At 39.3% G+C, this 20,995-nt stretch overlaps 1 protein-coding gene across 3 annotated transcripts in view; it reads left to right on the top strand.

Annotated features, from left to right (window-relative positions):
• LOC107711219 (adhesion G protein-coupled receptor L1-like) overlaps nt 1-20,995 on the top strand; it is a 173,847-nt gene that overhangs the window by 114,531 nt on the left and 38,321 nt on the right. For 2 of the 3 annotated variants that reach the window (XM_016516157.1, XM_016516158.1), the window contains one exon: nt 11,281-11,295. The exons of the other annotated variant lie outside the window; for it this stretch is intronic. In XM_016516157.1, the coding sequence (XP_016371643.1) occupies nt 11,281-11,295 (15 nt within the window). The remainder of the gene's footprint in view (nt 1-11,280; nt 11,296-20,995) is intronic. 3 annotated transcript variants of the gene reach the window in all.

Below are 20,995 nucleotides of genomic sequence, written 5' to 3'. Positions count from 1 at the left end.
CACTTTAAACCGTTTTTTTTCCATCGACAGTGCGACGTTCCAGAGGCTGAGGGAGATTTTCACATCGGGGAGGTGCTCCGTACACAAACAAACACACGAACGTGGGGCAGATAAGCATTCAATATCCCCAGCGCTGTGCAGACTCAGCCTTTATTGGCGATCGTAAGCACACAAACACACTCGTGCACAGCCTCACACAGCAACAAAATGACCCCGAGGGTGCTTTATCTGGCATTAAACACCTTTACCTCCCCTCTGACAGACAATCAAAATGAAAATTGGGCCGTGGCGAGGCTGCGAGAGCGAGGCGGCAAGCCACGTGCGTGCGTTGCACAATGGGAATGTTGACACAAACCTCAAATTTATTTCAGACTGCACGACCCAGTCGCACACATGCTAATATTCCCATGGCAACGCTCGGCTTTCCGCGTCGCTCGCGAATGAGAGGCAAGGTGTGAATTTCCAGCGAGTTCAGGAGCCGGGCTCATGTGAAAATCTCCCGTCAGACGGTACCCCCTCCTCCCCCTCATGAGCGCCGACTTTATGTGTGCAGGTGGTCCAGACGGGGCCGTGACTCAGCGGAGGGTGGGTCTGTGGGGCTTTAGGAGGATAGTTTGGTGCTGGGGGGGAAGTTAATGGGTTTTACTGTGAGCGGGAAGGGGGTTATTAACTCTAATCTATAATCCTGGGGTCAGTTTCTCTGCTCTTCCCACAGGAAATAAAGAGGATGGACTACAACCCGCCGGTCCGCTCTGCCCGCTAATCCTCCTTTCTCTCTTTTTTTTTTTTTCCCAGCATTCTTCTCATTCGTAATCACTCTTCTGAAATTTTGATTTCTTGTCCAGACTCAGTTGTGTTTTTGTTCTTTGTTCCTCTTTTGATTCACCTGCTGAATTCTCCTTTTCTTTGTCTCACACGTGCACAAGGTCTTAGCCTTCATCTCTTTTCTGTTCCCTTTGACATGCTTTTATTCGATCTCCACCATCACTTCCACATTTTTCTGTCTCTTTCTCTTTCTTTTGCAGGTTTTGGGAGGCATCCAGAAGAGTTGAGCGTTTATCTTTAAAACTCTCCATCTCTTTCTCTCTCTCACACACACATACACACACACACACTTGTACACGTGACTCTTCAGCCCACAGTCTTTGACCACCTTAGCTCAGCAGCCGTAATCCTCAATCCGCTTCCACACAAACACATCAAAGCACACAGTGCAAATACTATTCCTTGCTTTCCACTTGCGGGTGCTTAGCGAGACTCAGATTTACTTCAGAGGCAGCGGCTAGTCTCTCCCTCTCTCTCAAAGACTCAATGTCTTTTTTTGTTATTTCGTATTTTAATAGTATTCTGTTATTTTGTCTGTGTTGGCAGAATTTCATCTATTTTGCTTCATTATTTTGACAATATTTAGTTTGTTATTTTAACAGTGTTTTATTATCTTGTCTTTTGTTTTCTATATTTGTTGTTTGTCACAACTTGTGTTTATTTTGTTTCATGTTTTGACAATATTTATTGCTAGTTGTGTTTGTTTTGACAATTTTGTTATTTGAACTTTTTTCATTATTTTGTCTTTGTTGGTTTATACATTATTTTGTCTCTCTTTTGACTGCTTTTTTTATTTGTTTTGCATTATTTTGGCAGCATTTCATTATTTGCTCTTCAGTGTTTGTTTCATCAGCAACATTTTGTTTTAACATTTTGTAATCAAATTTTGTGTTTCTTTCTTTAATTTCACAGGACTTTATTATTTTGTCTTCACTTCATTTAATTTTTGATATAGTAGCCTATGTTTTTATTTTATTTTAATTTTAATTATTTCATCTTTGTTTTTCAGTATTACTAATTTTTGTTTTCATTATTATTTTAGCAATATTTAGCTATTTTGTATTCATTAAAAAATGTCTTCATTATTCTGACAGTATTTATTTTCAGTATGTATTATAATAATAATAATAATTATTATTATTATTATTATTATTATTATGTTGTAGTTGTTTTTGTCAGACAGGAGCGAAATGACTTAAAACCAACACTGGCTTGACTTCGGTTATCTCATGTTTTCTCTTTTTCTTGAGCATATGCATATACAGTATATTAGATTCTCTCCAACAGGTTGTGTTTCTGATGGAGTACAGTAAGCATATAGGGCAGGCTAGTTTGCGGCTGCTAAATCGGTGTGTTAGCATGACATATGTTGGCGAGCGGCAGGTGAGTCACAGCTGAAACTCTTGCACGCCTCACCACTCTGCTCACCGCTTCATTTAGCCTGACACAGTTATTTTCCTCTTTTTTTTTCTTCCTCCCCAGTCTTCATCTCTAGCATGTTGGTTTGAAATAGCTCCGTGCGAGGTGAGAGGATGCATGATTAACTAGCTGCTGACTTGCAGTTTATCTCCTATTTTTAAAAACTTTGTTTATGGTGTTTGAGGAATAGAGAGGTGAGGAAAATTGGGACCTGATTCCTTCATGATGAAAAGTTCTCGCTGTCTGAAGTGACAAAGAAGAGCCAATTATTGGAATCCTCCGTCAGTCGCGTCTCCCCTGAGGGACTGTGGGCACGGAAGGGACGTGCTCCTCTCCAGGCTCCACATGTTGTTGGCTAGCGTGCCGGAATAAATAGAAACCTGCCTCAATTATATCCAGACATCACGCCCCTCGAACGCCGAACCAATTCGGCCATTTTTAATTACCGGGGGATGGTGGCATCGCTCGGGCCTCTGTGGAGATTTGTCGAGATTAATTGAATTTACTGCGCCTAATTGCTCTGATAATGCCCTATCTTTCACGGCTGCTGGAGAACACGTTCTGCGCCGTTATTGGTGTGTTTACCACTGACATATGTCCATTTGTTTGTTTATTTAATATGTAAGGATGGAGGAATAAGGGCTACTGCATTCCAGGACGTAGCTTGGCTTGCGGCGCTTCTGACAGACTCCTGTTTGTGCGCAAGCCTCCATGATAACAGCCACACAAGACAGAACGGCCACAGATTCAGCCAAACTGTCTTACACACACACATACACTTAAAGACAGAGTCAGTATGCCTGCCAACACACACACATACACACACTCGTTTGCGCACGACCGCAGCCAACATGTCAAAGTCGGGTGCTGATTGCCAGCAGGAGTCAAACTTTCTGGCCCTCATATCCACAGAGCTCACTGTCTCCGAAGAAATGACAAACAGGCAGCTCTGCTCCAAACAGCGGCCCATAAAGACAAACAGCAGTGCCTGACTCAGTCAGCGGAGACTCGCTCGAACTCCATACAGCCTGAGGCCATGTTGGCCAAGAAGTATTAATGCATCCACGACCTCTGTAAGACGTCCTCATTTGCTCTTGTGGCACAAATCTGTTTAGTCCAGTCAGTTGGCATCTCTCCTCGGTGTCCGGTGTCGTTTTGCATTATATAACAAGACCGCACGCACTTGATACTTGCACTAGCTTATCTGATAACCTTAGCCAGGTCAAGAAAAGTCAATTAGATGCGTTTAAAGGAACGTCATCTTAGGTTAGTCTTCACAATAGGCGACTTATGGGCTCAAATGGAGCAGCGGCCAATCAAACTGTCTAATGCCTTGGTACTTTAAGAGTAGTGTTGTGGTCGCATCATGCCAGAATTGCAGTAATTTCCAGATGACAATTACTCTGTGCTGTTCACGTCCTCAGAATCAGACGTTATTCATTTCTATGGCAAAGCACTTCCTGACAAAATGTGGAGTGGGTGGCTAGTCAGCTCTTTTATGCTAAAATAAACCATATTTAATGTCTGCGATGTATTTATTTATTTATTTGTAAACTTTGCATTAGTATATTATTTATAGTAATTATAATTGAATATATTAATTAAAAAACAGAATTATATAGAAAGAAGTACTTACTGAACTCTTTAATGCACAAAGTAAATCAATTAATATCTGCAATTTATTATTATTATTATTTTAAACTTTGCATTATTATATTATTTATATTAATTATATTACTTAAAAGCAGAATTATGTAGAAAGAACTACATAGTCAACTATTTTATGCTGAAAGTAAACTATATTTAATTATTATATTTAATTATATTTAATTTATCTTTAGCAAACTTTGCATTATTAGTAGTAGTAGTAGTAGTTGTATTAACATTACAGTTGAATTATATTAATTATAACTGTAATTATGTAGAAAGAACTACAGTCAACTCTTTTTTGTGATAAGTAAAGCTTATTTAATATATTTTAGCAAATTTTGCATTACTATTATTATTATTATTATTATTATTATTACTGTTCAATTATATTAACTACATGAACTTGGCAATGTGCATTTGTAAGACTGTAAGTTTGTAAAAAAAATAGTATGTGTGTAATAATAATAATAATAATAATTTTTATGTTTGACATTTGGAATTGGATAATTGTAAAAGTTTATGTAACAGTGACCCTAATATGTATTTTAAAACATTTATTTTAAAGGTTTCACTAAGAACATGATCCACTAATGTTTGACAACCACAAAAAAAAAAAATTTCTCTCTAGGAAATAAATTCCACTTGTTTTATGTTGTGTAATATGATCAAATCCATACATTTTAAGCGTAGCTGAAATGCCCAAATAGTTTTTTGAAAATTATACTGCACATAATATTACACATGGTATAACTTGCCATGCCGCTGTAGGATTGCATTTCTTCACCCGAAGCTAAGAAAAGTAGATGCAGTTGTTTATATTCAGTGCACATCCTGACTGCATTTGCTTGTTTTATTTTAGCCTCATAAATCCTTAGAAGATTTTTTTCTAAGGATGTAAATGTGAGAGAAAATATTTTAGTGGCATTCCAGTCCAAACTCTTGAGGAAGTGTTAAACAGTGGGAGTATGTATGAGCACTAGGTGTTTTGGTGTAATTTTGTCTTTGTGAGAGAGAGAGACGGAGAGCTTTGAAACCGCCGCAGCTGAGAGTCATTAATATGTATTAGGCCTACATAATTCGTGAATCTCATGAATGTGCGTGGAGTGACATGTGCAAACAGTTTGCCGCTGGATTCGTCTCCAACTCCACCTCTTGATGCCAGAGAAAAGCATGAGAAATGTTAGCGTGGAGACACGCTCTGGTGGCGATGCGAAGCCCGCGGCGTCTGCTGGCTGTGCTCCTCAGGTGTGTGTTCATTAGCGCCCCTCATTATCACATGAGTAATTGATAGCATTGCTGAGACCGCTGGGCTAAGGAGGCTCAAGGGCCACTGTACTTGTTCACCAGTGACAGGCAAATAAAGCTGGAAGCCACTGAAAGAATCAAACCGAGTCCGCATGCACCAGCGCTTGACGTGTTTGTAATGTGCGAGTGTTTATGTTTGTGGGATTGTGTGGATGTCTGGGTCTTTTTCTCTACAGGTGGAAGAGGAAACGTGAATGAGTCAACTAACACTTTCTTTGTTCTCTTTCTCCCCACATTTCCATCACAGATTTATGAAGAAATGCTCCTGCAGTATCAGTCACATTCTTGTCATTCACATTCACACATCTATCTATCTATCTATCTATCTATCTGTCTGTCTGTCTGTCTGTCTGTCTGTCTATCTATCTATCTATCTATCTATTTACTGTATTTATATCTATCTATCTATCATCTTTCTTTCTTTCTTTCTTTCTTTCTTTCTGTCTATCGACCCTTCTATCTATCTATCTATCTATCTATCTATCTATATACTGTATTTCTATCTATCTATCTATCTATCTATCTTTCTATCTTTCTTTCTTTCTTTCTTTCTTTCTTTCTTTCTTTCTTTCTTTCTTTCTTTCTTTCTTTCTTTCTTTCTTTCTTTCTGTCTATCGATCCTTCTTTCTGTCTGTCTATCGATCTTTCTGTCATTATATCTATCTATCTATCTATCTATCTATCTATCTGTCTGTCTGTCTATCTATCTATCTATCTATCTGTCTGTTCTGTCTATATATCTGTCTGTCTATCTATCTATCTATCTATCTATCTATCTGTCTGTCTGTCTGTCTGTCTATATATATATATCATTCTATCTATCGTTCTATCAATCTAGCTATCGTTCATTCTATCATTCTTTCTTTCATTCTAGTTATTTCTTTCATATCTCTTTATAGGTCTATGTATCTATCCTTCTGTCTATCCCTCTGTCGTTCTATCTTTGTGTTTCTGTCTTCCTCACTGTCTTTCTCTCTGGCTCAAGGGGAAAAACACTTTTGGTATGACTCAAATCCAGGTCACACAGAGAGACGGCACATATGCCATGGTCCCTCAATGAAGTCTCATATGAATCACCATTGTTGAGGCATCTGTACAGAAAGAGAGAGAGAGAGAGAGCTTGTTCCTTCATACAAAGACCAGTGCATAATGCTCTCGTCAGATTGCATCACCCTGTTAAACAAGCGATGAAATCACACATACACAGAGGGATGTCTCTGTCGGCTATTTTTTTTAATAAAATGAAACGCTTTGCATTAGTTCTGTTATGTCACCCTTAGGGTGAATACATTTCTGTTGGAGTTTTACAGGAAAAATACTCAAATCAAATAATTTTCATGACATTTACTTTCCTCTGTTTTGTTCTGCTGATGCAGACTCAACACTATGCTAAAGTACACTGTCAGTATATTTTATGTTACTGAATCTACAAAGCCACAACAAAAATGATACAGTTTTGATTTTGCCGTTTAAATTTAATGCAATTAGAGTGAATGCAGCAAAGAAAATACATAGACAATAATTCTTTCCAGTTTGCTGTCCTTGCTGGTTATGCAAAATGTAGTCATTCACTTACAAATCAGATCATTAATTTGTCATTTTAATGAATCGGTCAAAAAAACTCGAAATGAGAACTGTCGCTGTATTATGTGTACTGTGTAGTTCTCTGTATACTTATTGACAGGTTGCTCATATGACAACATGTAGATAAAGATACATTCACAACCGGATTTTCCCTTTTGAAATACCTGCTTAAGCAAGCCTACACTACCATTCAAATGCTTAGGTTTGGTAAGATGCTTATTTTTTTTAAAGATATCTCTAATGCTCAACGAAGCTGCAAAAATACAGAAAGAACAGTAATATTGTGAAATACTATTACAATTTAAATTAACTGTTTTCTTTTTTAATAGATTTTGCTCCATTACTCTAGTCTTCAATGGCACATGATCCTTTAGAAATCGTTATATTATGCTGATTTGGTGCTCTGTAAACATTTCCAATAGCAACATACCAATGAGGAAAACTGCTTAATTTTTGTAGAAATTATGATACATTTTTTTTAATAGAAAGCTCAATAGAACAACATTTATTTGAAGTAGAAATCTTTAGTGTCATTTTAAACGTCTTTACTGTTACTTATAATCAATAAAAAAAATAAAAAAAACGTTTGAATGGTAGTGTAAGTGTCAGACTCTGTTCCGTGTTTTGTGGTTGTTTTGCTCCTCATGTGCCTTCCTTTCCCATGTTTAATTTGTCCCAGGTGTTTCCCTTGATGTTTCATTGCTCCCAGGTGTGTCTCGTCATCCCCTCCTCCTGTGTGTATAAATAGGGTTCCCTTTGTGTGCTCCAGGGTCCGGTATTGTTCATGTCATTATGTATAGCGTGAGTGTTGCATGTTCCGTTGTGTCAATTAAACCCAGTTGGATTGATGTACTCCTCGTCTCTCTCCGTTCCTTGCTCCTCAGTCCGCTTAGCAGTGCACCCGTGACAGTAAGTTGGTTTGCTGGTCTTAGCTGGTTTATTGTGGTTTCCTAAAAAAAGGCCCAAAACACCTTTAAAACCAGCTCAAGCTCTTTTTTTCTTTTCTTTTCTCAGCAGAGTTGTCATTTTGTTTCCACAAAAGTACTAAAAGAACTGCTAATGGAATCGATATGGAACCGGAATGGTTAAGTGGAATCTTTAAGTAACCTAAATTCCTTCTGATTCCCATCCTTAGTCCCCCTGCTCTTCAGTTCTCAAATGGTGTGAGTGAGTTAGACAGTGACAGCTGCCCACTGTTTTTATACAGACAGTGTAAGTGTGTCTGTATGTGTGAGATCACTTCAAAGACTTCAACTACAGAATCTTAAACCCGCACAGGCTCAGAAACGAGTGTCTCTTCCCCTCTCTTTTCTCCGCTGATCGCTCCATCCCTCTCTACCTCGAGATCCCCTTCTTCAGATACTCCAGTTTGTCTTTTAGGAGACACAAAGGGTCTCGGGGGGGAAAGACGCTGAGCTTCACACGCTGCTTGCGTGTTGCCGGCTATAGGCAGACACATGTCGCTAACACGTTAGCGGTTAACTGAGCGCTTATGTGTGTCAGCCATGGGTAAGGCTAACTGCTAGCACATCCAGATCGGCGAGACAGACAAGCTGTCACTCACTGTCACACGCTGGCTGTCTCTGTCATACACTTCAAAGCTGTGCTCTTACATACAAACACACAGAGTAAACTAAACCCAGAAAGAGAGAGGAACCATGCAATGGCCAAACGTGTAGTGAGTGAGGAGAACAACTGGAAAGTGCTGCTGGAAAATCCAGCTAAAACCATTAGCAGATGGTTTTATGTGCTTTGTCCTGCTTGGGATTTCTGAATTGCCTAAAATGTCCTGTTTTTCTGTTGACAAGCTATCTAAAGTCCTCATACAGTATATGTATATCTGTTTGCATTGCTTTGACCACAATTGGTTGATTATGTACAATGCCTGCACGCTGTTGGTCAAACTGCTTTTCAGTCGATACTTTCAGCAAGTATGAAAAGAATAGGAAAACAAAGTCGAAACCCAGACATTTTAGGCAATTTAGAAATCCCAGCCAGGACATGTCCGGGAATAAGAGGCTACAAGCTGGTGGGGCTGAGGTTTGCAAATTGTTTGTCAAAAGTCTCAAAAACAGTCTATGCAAGAGTTTCTTTCTCCTGTTTTAGATAAACCCACCCCTGTTTGGTATGTAAAAACAAATCAAACTGCTATTAGTCGCCTAATATGTCATTCAAATAATTTCTTCCTGTATGATGATGTGGTCACATGTACAAATTTTCTTGAGTGATATTCAGTCGTTTCAATAAGAATCCATGCAATCTGGAATTTCGTATGAGGGCGAAACATTTTCCCTAGCAGATTCCGCAACAGGTCCAAGTTGGTTGTGCGGATTTGCTGTAGTGACCAACAAAAAGCCGCTTGGTATGAAAATGACTTGTGTGAGCAGTGACCATAAACAATAAACAGTGGACCTTTTCGTGAAAATTTGCTAAGGTTATCGCATCTTAAGTAGGCAGTTCCTGGTTATAGTATGATGCAGTGTGGAGCAGTCTTTACTCTGATAGTCAAACTGCTACTATATGAGACTAGCACAAGGTCGACCTGGCAAGCTGGTTAGAGTGGGTAAACCGTCTTAGCTTACCGGCAGAAAACCGTCTACCATGTTCCCAAAATCAGAATGACCACCTCAAACTTGTGCTTCAAACTTGGTTTTTCCAGCAGGCAGTGGAAACGAAATGTTCCTCTGTTCTGCCGACCTCTCTCTCTCTCTACTTTTTTTTTCTCTCCAACTTTTTCCTTACTATGATGGCCTCTCTTCTCCTCTCAGCCTGTTTCTGGCTCTCAAAAATGTACCTCAGCCAATCCACATGGTCCCACAGACCACAATCAGTGATTGGCAGCTGGATCTTGATGGATTCAGTAAGTAGAAGCGATAAGTGGTCAAGCTCTGTAAGAGAGAAAGAACAGCTTATCGATCCCAGCCGAGCCAGAACCAGCCCCTTCAGGTTCAGAGAGAAATCAGCCTTTCCATCACCTCTCTTCTATCTCTCTCTCTCTCTCCTCTACATCACTGCATCAATCTGTCTCTATGTTAACCCTTTTTTCCTCCTCACAGCTGCAGAAGACTCCAACGCACTTGGAAATATATTCGAAATGGCATACTAGCATACATCTTACTACACAGCATATACTGTATAGGCCTATTTATTTAGTTGTTTGCATACTAAAAGGTTTTACATTCACATACTTGTGCATTGTACATTTTGGGCCTACGAAATGGCCTTAACACAACCTTGTGGCAATGCTAAGAACTTGCATTGCACTAAAATTGTGGCCTGACACGTTTCTCAAAGCATTAGACATGAAATATATTTTGCGTAGTAAAAGATTTTACATTCGCATACTTATGCATTGTACAATAGGCCTAAATAATATGTGCTAACCTTGTGTCGATATTAAGAACTTGCATTGCATTATTAATTGCCACCTGGCACATTTCGCAATTTGCAACAATTTAAATAGAACTTGCATACTTGAAACATTTGCGTTCACATACTTATGCAATGTACAATTTGATCCTAAAGTTGTTCACAATAGCAACTTTGTGGCAATTCTAAGAACTTGCGTTGTATTATGAATTGCAACCTGGCATATTTTGCAATGCGCAACAATTTAAATAGAACTTGCATACTTGAAACATTTGCATTCACATACTTGTGCTTTGTACAATTTGGGCCTCAAATTGTTCGCTATAACACAACCTTGAGCAAAGCTAAGAACTTGCGGTGTGTTTGCGAATTGTGGCCAGTGCATCACAAATGAAATAGAACTTGCATACTAAAAGCATTTGCATCCACATACCTAAGCATTTGACACATTTTGGGCCTGAAAATGTTCACTATAGCAGCCTTGTAGCAATGCTAAAAAGTTGCATTGTGTTTCATTATGAGTTGCAGCCTGACACATTTCGCAATGCATGACAAATAAGATAGAACTTGCATATTAGAAGCATTTGCCTTCACATTCCTCTTCATTGTACATTTTGGGGCCTAAAAAATTTTCGCTATAATACAACCTTGCGGCAATGCTAAGAACTTGCGTTGCATTATGAATTGCAACCAGATGCGTGCTATGCCATTTCGAACATGCATCATGTTCTCTCTCTCACAGCAGCCCAAAGATGCAGAAGCGTGGTAAGAGGAATAACAGACGGATGGAGGGGAGAGGGGGCGAAGTGGAGGGGGCGGAGTGTGTGTGACTGAGGGAAGTGTACGTGTGTCATGTGACAGGAAGAATGGAAGGGGTTTCGCGAAACTTTGTGAAAGCAGTTGAGGCCATTCTCCCCTCTCATTACTCACTCGAGTCATCCTCTCTGTAAAGAGCCTACATCACACTGACAGAATGACATGATTTGAGAAAGGATAGCCTTTTATTTAATCTCAATTTTCTCTTTTTTCCTGCACCTGTTTTTTCTTTCATTATCTTCACTCTCTCTCTCTTTCGCTCTTTCTTTTGCTCTCTCTGTCTTCTCTCTCTTTTTTCCGATGCTTGAATAGAAGTGGACCAAAAAGGTAAAGACCACAATGAACATAAAAACCACAGCTCGCCCCGCCCACCCTCCTCCTCCCCTTCCTCTTCCGTTTCCTTCCCTCATCCCCCTCTCCTAACCCAGCACCTTGTGTAGTGCTCATGTTTGATGTTTATATCCCTCCTTCTCTCTTTCTTTCTCTCTCTCTCTCACTTGTTTTCTCTCTTCCTTTCTCTGGCTTATAACCGAACCTCCTTCCAGATTTGGTTCTTGTTTCAGATAACACCGACACGCGCCATCATACATACGGTCCTGCATCCACACACTAATCCCTGTTCACAGAAGACCTCATGCATGCATGCATATCGAACGCGCACACACGCACGCAACTCTCACTTGAGGAAAAACAGCAGATCTCCACCAGCTGTCCTGCTAAAAGTTCCAATTAAGTCTATTTGAGAAATTAATAACCATCCTTTAATCTGATCACTTCTACCCCAAGGGAAACACGCTCGCCGACTAAATGCGGCACATGCATGCGTGCACGCTCTCTATTCTTTCTCTCTCACGCACACTCGCACAAGCCACTTTACTCCGAGCGCTCCTCCGCTCTACTTTTCTGTTGGACAGGAAGTCATTTCTCCCACTAAACCCATATCCTCCACCCATCTGTGCAATTCCACCCTCTTTCATGAGCCATCATTTATTCATTTCTCTATTGTTTGCGATTAATTTTGTATCTGTCCTTCCAGATCCAAAGTGACCCTCCATACTGTTTGAGACCTTTTTTTTTCTTTCAGACCCTTTTTTGTTTACGCCTTCCTTCCTTCCTACCTACCTTCCTTCTTTCAGGATAACCCCTGTGTTTTCTCTGTACGTTATTTTGGATTAGAGTAACGATTTGTAGAGCTGATAACTGCCCGACCCCTTGCCAAATGCTCTCTCCCATTTCCAGGTGCTTCAATGTCTCTCTTTACAAGCTATCTGTTTTTCGCCACGTCACATTCTCTCTCTTTTTCATCTGTTTCCTTTCCTCTCAGTTGAAATTCTTCCAAATTCTCATGTGTTCCTCAAAAGCAGCCACAGGTTTTCTGAGCCTACCTCAGATCCCCCTCCACACACTACCACTGGTCCCTCCTCTCTAATTTGTCATCTGCCAGTGGCGTCATTCTTCTTTTTAATCCCTTCTGTTTTGTTGTCTGTTTTGGACGCTGCTCAGTGGCGTCTGTAGCAGTCGCTCCCTCCCCGTGGTGTGTCCGCACATGTCCAAAGGGGAGGGTACGGTGGCAGTTGGTGTCTCTGTGAGATGGCTGCTTTGTTAGGCAGAGCTGGTTCCACTCACACGGCCTCGCTCCATGGTGCCAATCAGCTCGCAGCCTGATTCGGTTCAGCCAGCCAATCACAGATATCCGGGGCTGCCGTACTTGATCCTCTTGCCAGTCTCTTGAGTATTCAGTTTCAAACTTTTGCAAGATTTGAACTGAGCTTGATCCAGGCATAATACAGCCTCATATCGTCTATAGCTGGCTATATGATTTGAACGATCTGTTCCAAACCCTAGTGAGCTGTCTCGTTGATACTGTCTAAATAGGCAGCTATCTGCCGAGGCTAAGTGACAGATTTGAATTGTTCTCTACGTAGGCAGCGACTATAGTGAGAATGTGGCCATACTAGGCCTTAAAGATGCCATGAAATGGTTTAAAAGTGCAATTTTCTTTCCAGCATTGACACAGTTCCTGTTAAAACAAGAATTTAGGGCAGGGCATATGCAAGGACTCATCGCTTATTTTAAATAGCCAGTAGCCTTGACATTACATCACAGCCATGAACATGATGCTTACTATTGTAAGTCAGTGGAATGATGGACAAAAATGAGAATACAATGACACAGCTCTGCCCACATGGCTCTTGCTGTCTTTGGGTCGTTATATTTCTCACAGATTTCTGCTTCTAAATCAGATACAGATAAAGTAGCACAGTAAAGACTGCATTCATATGAATGCATTAGTGAGAGTGATTGTGTGTGTGAAATAATTCTACCTGGCATCGTCTCTCTACTAGTACTGAAGTTTAAGAAATATATGGTTGAACTTTTCAGTTTCTAAGATATTTTATTGAGAAATCACAGAACAGTGTTGACAATACATTTCCGCGCTAAATGATTCTGTGTGCGCGCGATCTGTGCGTGATATACGAGCTACTGTCTGAAGTATGGAAGCCCGTTTCCGCCACTGGATAAAAAATAAAAAAAAGGTTATTGCGAATTTTTATCTTACAATTCTGACTTTTTTTCACAGAATTGTGTGATATAAACTCACAATTGCGAGTTATAATGTCAGAATTGCGTGATATAAACTCGCAATTGCGAGTTAAAGTCCAGTTTTGAGGGGGGGGGATGATATGTTCTCAGAATTGCGAGTTTATATCTCACAATTCTGTCTTTATTTCTCAGAATTATGACTTTTTAACTTGCAATTGCGAGTTTATATCACAAAATTCGGAGAAAAAAAAGTCAGAATTGCGAGTTTGTATCAGGCAATTATGAGAAAAAAAGTCAGAATTGTAAGATAAAAAAAAGTCCAATTTTGGGGGGGGGGGACTGATATGTTCTCAGAATTGCGAGTTTATATCAGGCAATTATGAGAAAAAAAGTCAGAATTGTAAGATAAAAAGTCGCAATTACCTTTTTTTTTTTTTATTCAGTGGCGGAAACGGGCTTCCATACTGAAGCCTATGTGTGTGCGTTACAGTGCAGCGGCGCATTAGATTGGAACGGTGATGAACTTACCTGTACAATAAGCTGTTTAAAACCTGCATTCTCCCCTTCAGCATCCAGTAATTTCGAGCATCCAGTAATATAATCGCACATGTCTTGTGGAGTAATTTCAGAGTATGCATTTATTTGTCATTTTAACTGTTTGGAAACGGAGCGTAAATGTGAAAGTCCTTCAAAGATTTCTTATCCTGTTGTGCCCTCTATAGGACCAGCGACTAGTCGACGTCAAGCTTAAAGCGTCATGGCAAAGCATTGAAGTCGACTAGTCGATTGGTCGGTGCAACCCCTAACACTATTAAATCGAAGCTAACAAACATAGACTAAAAGCTACAGAAGACCTTAAATATGCTAAATTATTTCAGACCCCACAATGAATACGGCCAACAGGGTGTAATGTCATGCTCTCTGGCTTCTGTTTTAAATAAATTATAAATCGCAAATAATATAAAATTCAAAATGTTAAAATCTTCCCCACTTTCACATTACCATTCAACTTTGAAGTTTGTATTCTGTGTATTGAGCCAAGAGGTCAATTTGTGCCTTAAGATCCTCTACTGGTTAAACGCCTTTTTGTTATACGAATTGGCTGATCAGAGGTTAAGAAACTTGAACTTTGGTTCGCAGCAAACCTCCTTTACATTTGATAGCATTCCTGCTCACCCACGTACACATGGATATGAATGGAAATGAACACAATGTCCAATGTGGTCGTACATTAACACTCACTCACACAAACCATGCAAATATCGCTTGAAAAATTCAGACAAAGTTTACCGTTAGCATTATTGCTAAGCTAGTTACTCTAATGAACAAAAAATGCAGATATTGAAAACTTTTCAGCTCTAAATAAACTCTGTAATACTCAACTTTGATTGGTCAATTGTGATATTCTGCAGTCAAATATTTTTGTATAATGATGCTAAACTGAAAAACTGATTTGACTTCTCGTAGCACTTCGTAGTCAATACTTAACGTCCATTTATTGATGTATTTGGTAAGTAGCAGTGTTACAAGCTGAATAATGTACAGTAAGCCGATCATTATCACAAAATAAACCCTGACACGATGATCAGGACCCTAACACAATTGACATTTCTCTCATAGAGCCCATTGCTATGGATTCTGACAGAAATGCTTCGATATTGCAACCTAAACTTATTACTTTCTATTTAAATTTAATTTAAGTTTTTCATGCAATGTACATTTTATTTCGCTTTATTTCAGTTACCGGAAATGGTTTTTTAATAATTTCAGTTTTAGTTAAAGACAACAACACTGGTTTCGACATGAATGTGATTAAATGATGACATAATTTTCATTTTTGGATGAACTATCCTTCTAAAACATGGCAACATATCAAGTATAATCCACACGCACACACATTGTCACATGACCTGGGCAGCCGCTCGGCTGGGCAGTAAGAGAGATAGGAGACTGTGTGCGTGTGTGTGTATTGTTAAAGCTAAAGAGCCGAAGCGTGTGCAGGTGGTCACGAATTTCAATGAGGGTGTAATGTGATGTAATTCAGACACAGATAGACTGTTCTGGACAGACAGCGCGGCTGGGAGAGCAGGCCCAAGGGACAGAACGTGATCGAGAGAGAGCACAGAAAAGAAAAATGTATCTGTACGTCGTCATTGTCCTTTTCAGTACACATCCCTCAGGTGTACAGTCGCTATGACAGCCACACTAAGTCCTAATGCAACTCAAGGTATTTTTAAACTCACAGATTCACACATAATCAAATGCACACATGCTAGTGGCATCCATGGCTGTTTTATGCTAAAGCAAACATCCCCAGTTTTATTGCACATATTTAGGGGTTAATGGGATAGATTACCCAAAAATGAACATTTTGTCATCATTTACTCACCCTCATGTTGTTCCAAAGTTGTATGAGTTTCTTTCTTATGTTGAACATAAAAGAAGACATTTTAAAGAATGCTGGTAATCAAACAGTTGATGATCCCCACTGACTTCCATAGTATTTATTTCCCTACTATGGAAGTCAATGGGGACCAACAACTGTTTTGCTCTTCAAAAGATCTTCTTTTGTGATCAACACAAGAAAGAAAACTTGTACAAGTTTGGAACGACATGAGGGTGAGTAAATAATGACAAACATTTTTGGGTGAACTATTCCTTTAAATCAGGTGAAAATGTCACATAGACAAGATAAGTTATTTTTAGGGACCATAAAAGCCTAACCATTTACTGTCATCATTTACTCCCACTCATATGTTTTTCCAAACCCTTACAATTTTCTTTCTACTCCAGAACACAAAGGAATATACTTGAAAAAGGGACATCATTGACTTCCATTGTATGTCCATAAAGACACGGTGACCTTTTTCAAAATAACCTAATTTATGTTCCACAGAAGAAAGCCATGAGGGGGAGTGAATGATGACAGAATATTCATTTTAGTTGAACTAAGCCAGTAGGAAACCACCCAGAATAACTTAGCAACCGTGTAGTAAAGTGCTAAAAGCCTCTCCGAACACCCTAGCAACTGTTTAGCAATGGTTTGACGTATTTATGGGATCAAAAATGTCCTCATAATGTAGATGTATTCAGATTTCAGGTCAGTAACCCTGCATTATGAGGATATCACAAGTGTCCTAATGATTCAGATAGCTAAATACACATAATAAACAATATTTTATATAAATTAATAAAAATGCAAAATGTCTTCTGTGAGGGAGAATGATAATGATAGGAGTAGCAACATTTGTGTGTCCTGGAAATTATGAGTGTTGAAATATAGGAAGGCTTTTTGTACAGTAAGCCTATGTATTTGTGTGTGAATTTGGATGCAGTATGTGTTTTTGAAGGATGTGGATGTTATTGAGGTGAGTCTATCTGTGTGTTTGCGTGTATGTGTACGTGGAATAAACAAAGCACATGTTTATGTCTTGCTGCTAACCCCCTGCTGCCCAGGACACAATCTGGGAGCCCTTCTAGTCTTTATCAGATTAACTCAATCCTAATTCTCATTTCACAGGAATAACCTTTGACCCTTCGCCTTTTTCATCCCTCTCTCTGCTTCCAAGCACACAGCAACACGTCCAACAATCTTTAACAGTCTTTCTCTCTTTCTTGCTTGCATTCAGATGCACAAAATAGCAGTATTTTACACCTACCTTTCTGTCTACATCTGTCTCTCTCTCTCTCTTAAAAACACACTGACGCTCATCCACATGCTTAACACACTCGCTGACGTAAATAAGCACACAACGACCCATTCAGCTTTGAAGAGGATGCCCAGTGCCACACAGAGCTCTGCCCCCTGTTGGCAGCACTTTGTACCTGCCAGTAACAGGTGTAGGATTCAATTAAGCAGCATGTTCTCAGCAGTGAGGCCAGACAGTTAGACGCCACGGCGGGACGGCCTGGAGGAGCCCTGACTCTCACACAAACACACACACCTGACTACACGCAGTAGTGGATGTAGTTCATTTTCCTCCTTCATTTCTAGATTCTGCTTTGGCCAAAGCTGCTTTTCACTCTATTTTTTTTTTTAGTTTCAAATATTGCCTATAAAGATTGTGAATAATTATTTATGAGTTTAATAATTCATATATCAGAGGCTGGCCATCCTGCTCAGAGTGCTGCAGAGATTTCTGAGTAATGTGACAGTAGCATTGCCTCAGATGTTTCTCCTTCGTTTCAGAAAGAACATTTGAGACAATTAGTGTTTAGATATATGACATTAGTGTACAATGCTTAGCTTAGAATTTTTTTTTTTTTCATGTCTGATTTGGGATCGCAGACTTTGCTGTCTTCCCAGAGGAACATTTACTGCTCAGAGGGTTTTGTTTTTCCATGCCTCAGAAGACTTAATTGAGTTCTCTGATTTATATCAACTTGTCTTGAATGTTTCTACTGAAATTGGAAGCGGAGGTATTGAAAAATATTGGAGTTGATATTGAGTTTGTACCTGATTGCTATATCTGATATTGCAGACAGAGGAAAGTTTTTTTTCTGAGAGGTCACTTTTTCATAGCTCAGGAGACTGATTAGGGATAGTTTACCCAAAACTGAAACTGGGATATGGATAGTTACAAAAATGTGTGACTAACTTTCATCTGTGTAACATTAAAGAAGATAATTTGAGATTTGTATGTATTTTTTAAATACAGTAGAAGTTAATGGTCACCAAAATGTTTGGTGTCCAACATCATTCTGGATATCTTATTTTTGTTCCATGGAAGAAAGAAAGGCATACAGGTTTGGAATGACATGAGGGTGAATACATGATGACAGAAGTTGATTTTTTTATTTTTTTGGATTTTAACTGTCCGTTTAAGTTTCAGTTAGGAATCAATTTTCTTTTAGATATTTCTCCTAGAATTCCTTAGGAGAAACAAACAGACGTAAATGAGACAATTATTTATAAACAGTGTCAGTATAAAGTTAAAAATGAATGTGGATAACTTTGAGGTATTAGATGAGAAATGTTTGAATTGTTTTTGACTTTGTGAGATTTCTGAGGTATTTTGTTCAAGTGAAAAGTTGAAACCCTGAACAGATGTTTACATTTTATCTAATTGCTTTCTAGGAGATGCAAGTGAGACACAAGACACGAGAGATGTTTATTTCCTGAGGGTAGTTAAAGGAAACAGTAATAGCAATTATGAAACAAGTGTAATTTGAATGAAAGTTCTGTGTGTAGTTTGTACATTTGTACATTTGAGTGATTTAGCGCTATGAATGGAAGCACATGGAAGCCCAGCCTGGTTTGGTTTATTTAGTGTTTCATGGTGCTAATTCGCTTCTTACTCTGGGTTTAAAAACAGTAGGGAGTTGGATTCAGTCCTTGGTAAGTGTGACTTACCAGGACATTGTTTTTGCAGTGAACACCTTAAGATATCAGGGTGAGAGTGGTTTAGTGACCTCATCCTGGTGTAGATTGACAAGGATAATTGCACACTGTATGTTGGCCATTTTTCCAACAGTTTAGTAGTACTGTGTTATAAAAATTACTGTTTTAGAAAGAGAACGAGTTGCAGCCCAGTACATAGGGAACTGAGCTGCAAGAGAGCACAGGTCAGGTTTAATGAATTCTCCCAGGTCACACTGTGTGTGTGGGAGTGTGTTTCTGTGGAATGAAAAGTCCCACACATATACTCATTCCTATCTCGAGCCTCTGTAATTATCATATTCACTATAATAAGCCCTTCTTTACATCCCTAATAGCATCAGGAAATAGAGAGCTCTAGTCTACAAGGACTTTGAGAGACAGAGCCATAGTCTTTATCTTAAATTAGGGCACGCTGAGCTGTTTGTGGACAGCAATCGCTTGAGTGTTGACATCAAAGCAGCTGGGGTCGGTGCTGCCTTTGTGTGTGTTTGTGGGCGAGCCCTCCATGCAGTTGATCAGACACTTGGATGGGCTTCCAGGGGCTTTTCTAAGGGTAACCTAGATTACAGCTCCTTGCATTAATACTGCATAAAGAAAGCTTTAACCCTGTGACATGGTGTGGAGTTTTCAGTCCGGGGTGCGAGACTCAAACATTGCTTCCTCCACGGACTTACGCTCTATAGGAATGACCCGTCCTAGCCTGTTCTGTTCAGTGAACGTACGTGTGACTGTTTGGGGAAAGCATGTGCTCGTGTGTGTCTGGTGGTGTGTTGCGTTTGTCCCAATTTCTTTTAAAACTCAGGGTGCTCGTTCTTTGTTTTATGGGTCACCCATATAGAACGGGTCAATACAGTGTGTTGCCATTCCTCTCAGGAAGGCACTGCCTCCCTGTTCTTAGATGAGTCTATTAATATTCTTTAGTTCAGAGATGGTGGTTGTCATTGCATGATGGGAGATTTGTTTATTCCTCTTCATATTTTTTTTCAGTGACAAATGGTATAAGTAGTCTAAATGAGTATGTAAAAGGATTGTCTCTGTACCTGTTGAGAAATTGTCTGACTGAGTCTCTCATAACCAAACATGTAGGGAAACATTGGAATTTAGACTACTTTGCTGCCCAAAGCAAGCTTGTTTATGCTGGTTAGTGCTAGTGTTAAGATAAGCATAGTCATACTGTTTAACAGCATAACTTTGCTGGTGGAGCTAGATGACCATTATTATCTTAATTGGTAAAATAGTTGAGTTACTAAAACAGACCATACACACTTAAGGTGGTCATTTTGTTTTGTGTAACATGAAACTAATTGTCATGCTACAAAAACCAGCTTGACCACCAAAGATCGAAGGATGTTTATAGTCTTGACCAATATAGTCTACCAGGGCTAGGGTTGCAAAGGGGTGGAACATTTCCGGAAACTTTCCAAAAATCCCTGGAATATTACAAAAAATCCTGGAAAGTTTCCAAAATTTCTGGAATATTTCCTAAATTTACTGGAAATTTTCCACCTTTTGCAACCCTAACCAGGACTACAGCAGGTCTTCCAACTGGCGGTCGAGCTAATTAACCAAATCTAGCTATCTAAACCAGTGATTCACCACCCTGTTCCTGGAGGCACACCAGCAGCATACATTTTCAAACTGTTCCTAATCAAACATACCCAGTTTAACTCATCAGCTCTTTAGAGACTCCAAGACATGAAATGGATGGGTCAGATTAAGGAAGCATCCAAAATGTGTGCTGTTGGTTCAGCTCTAAGAGTAGGCTTGGGAAACACTCATCTAAACTACCTTGACTAGCTTGGACCATAGTAGGGGTGGGAATCACCAGAGGCCTCACGATACGATATTATCACGATACTTGTGTCACGGTACAATATTATTGCGGTTTTAAATATATTGAAACGGAAACCGAAAATTCTGGAGGCACTTGGCCGAAAACCGAACCTGAAAATTCTTTGTAATGATTATTTATTATTTTATTAAATAATATAAAGTAAATTTTAAAGACTTTTTAAATTTAACTCAATTTTAATGATACTGAATTAAAAAAAAAACACAAGCCAATAAAATAACCACACTTTTACTGAAAGTAACACAATAAAA

The sequence above is a fragment of the Sinocyclocheilus rhinocerous genome, unplaced genomic scaffold (assembly GCF_001515625.1).
Source record: "Sinocyclocheilus rhinocerous isolate Xijiao unplaced genomic scaffold, SAMN03320098_v1.1 scaffold115, whole genome shotgun sequence".
NCBI lineage: Eukaryota > Metazoa > Chordata > Actinopteri > Cypriniformes > Cyprinidae > Sinocyclocheilus > Sinocyclocheilus rhinocerous.
The sequence above is the reverse complement of the archived record's forward strand: the minus strand, read 5'-3'. Positions and strand labels throughout refer to the sequence as shown.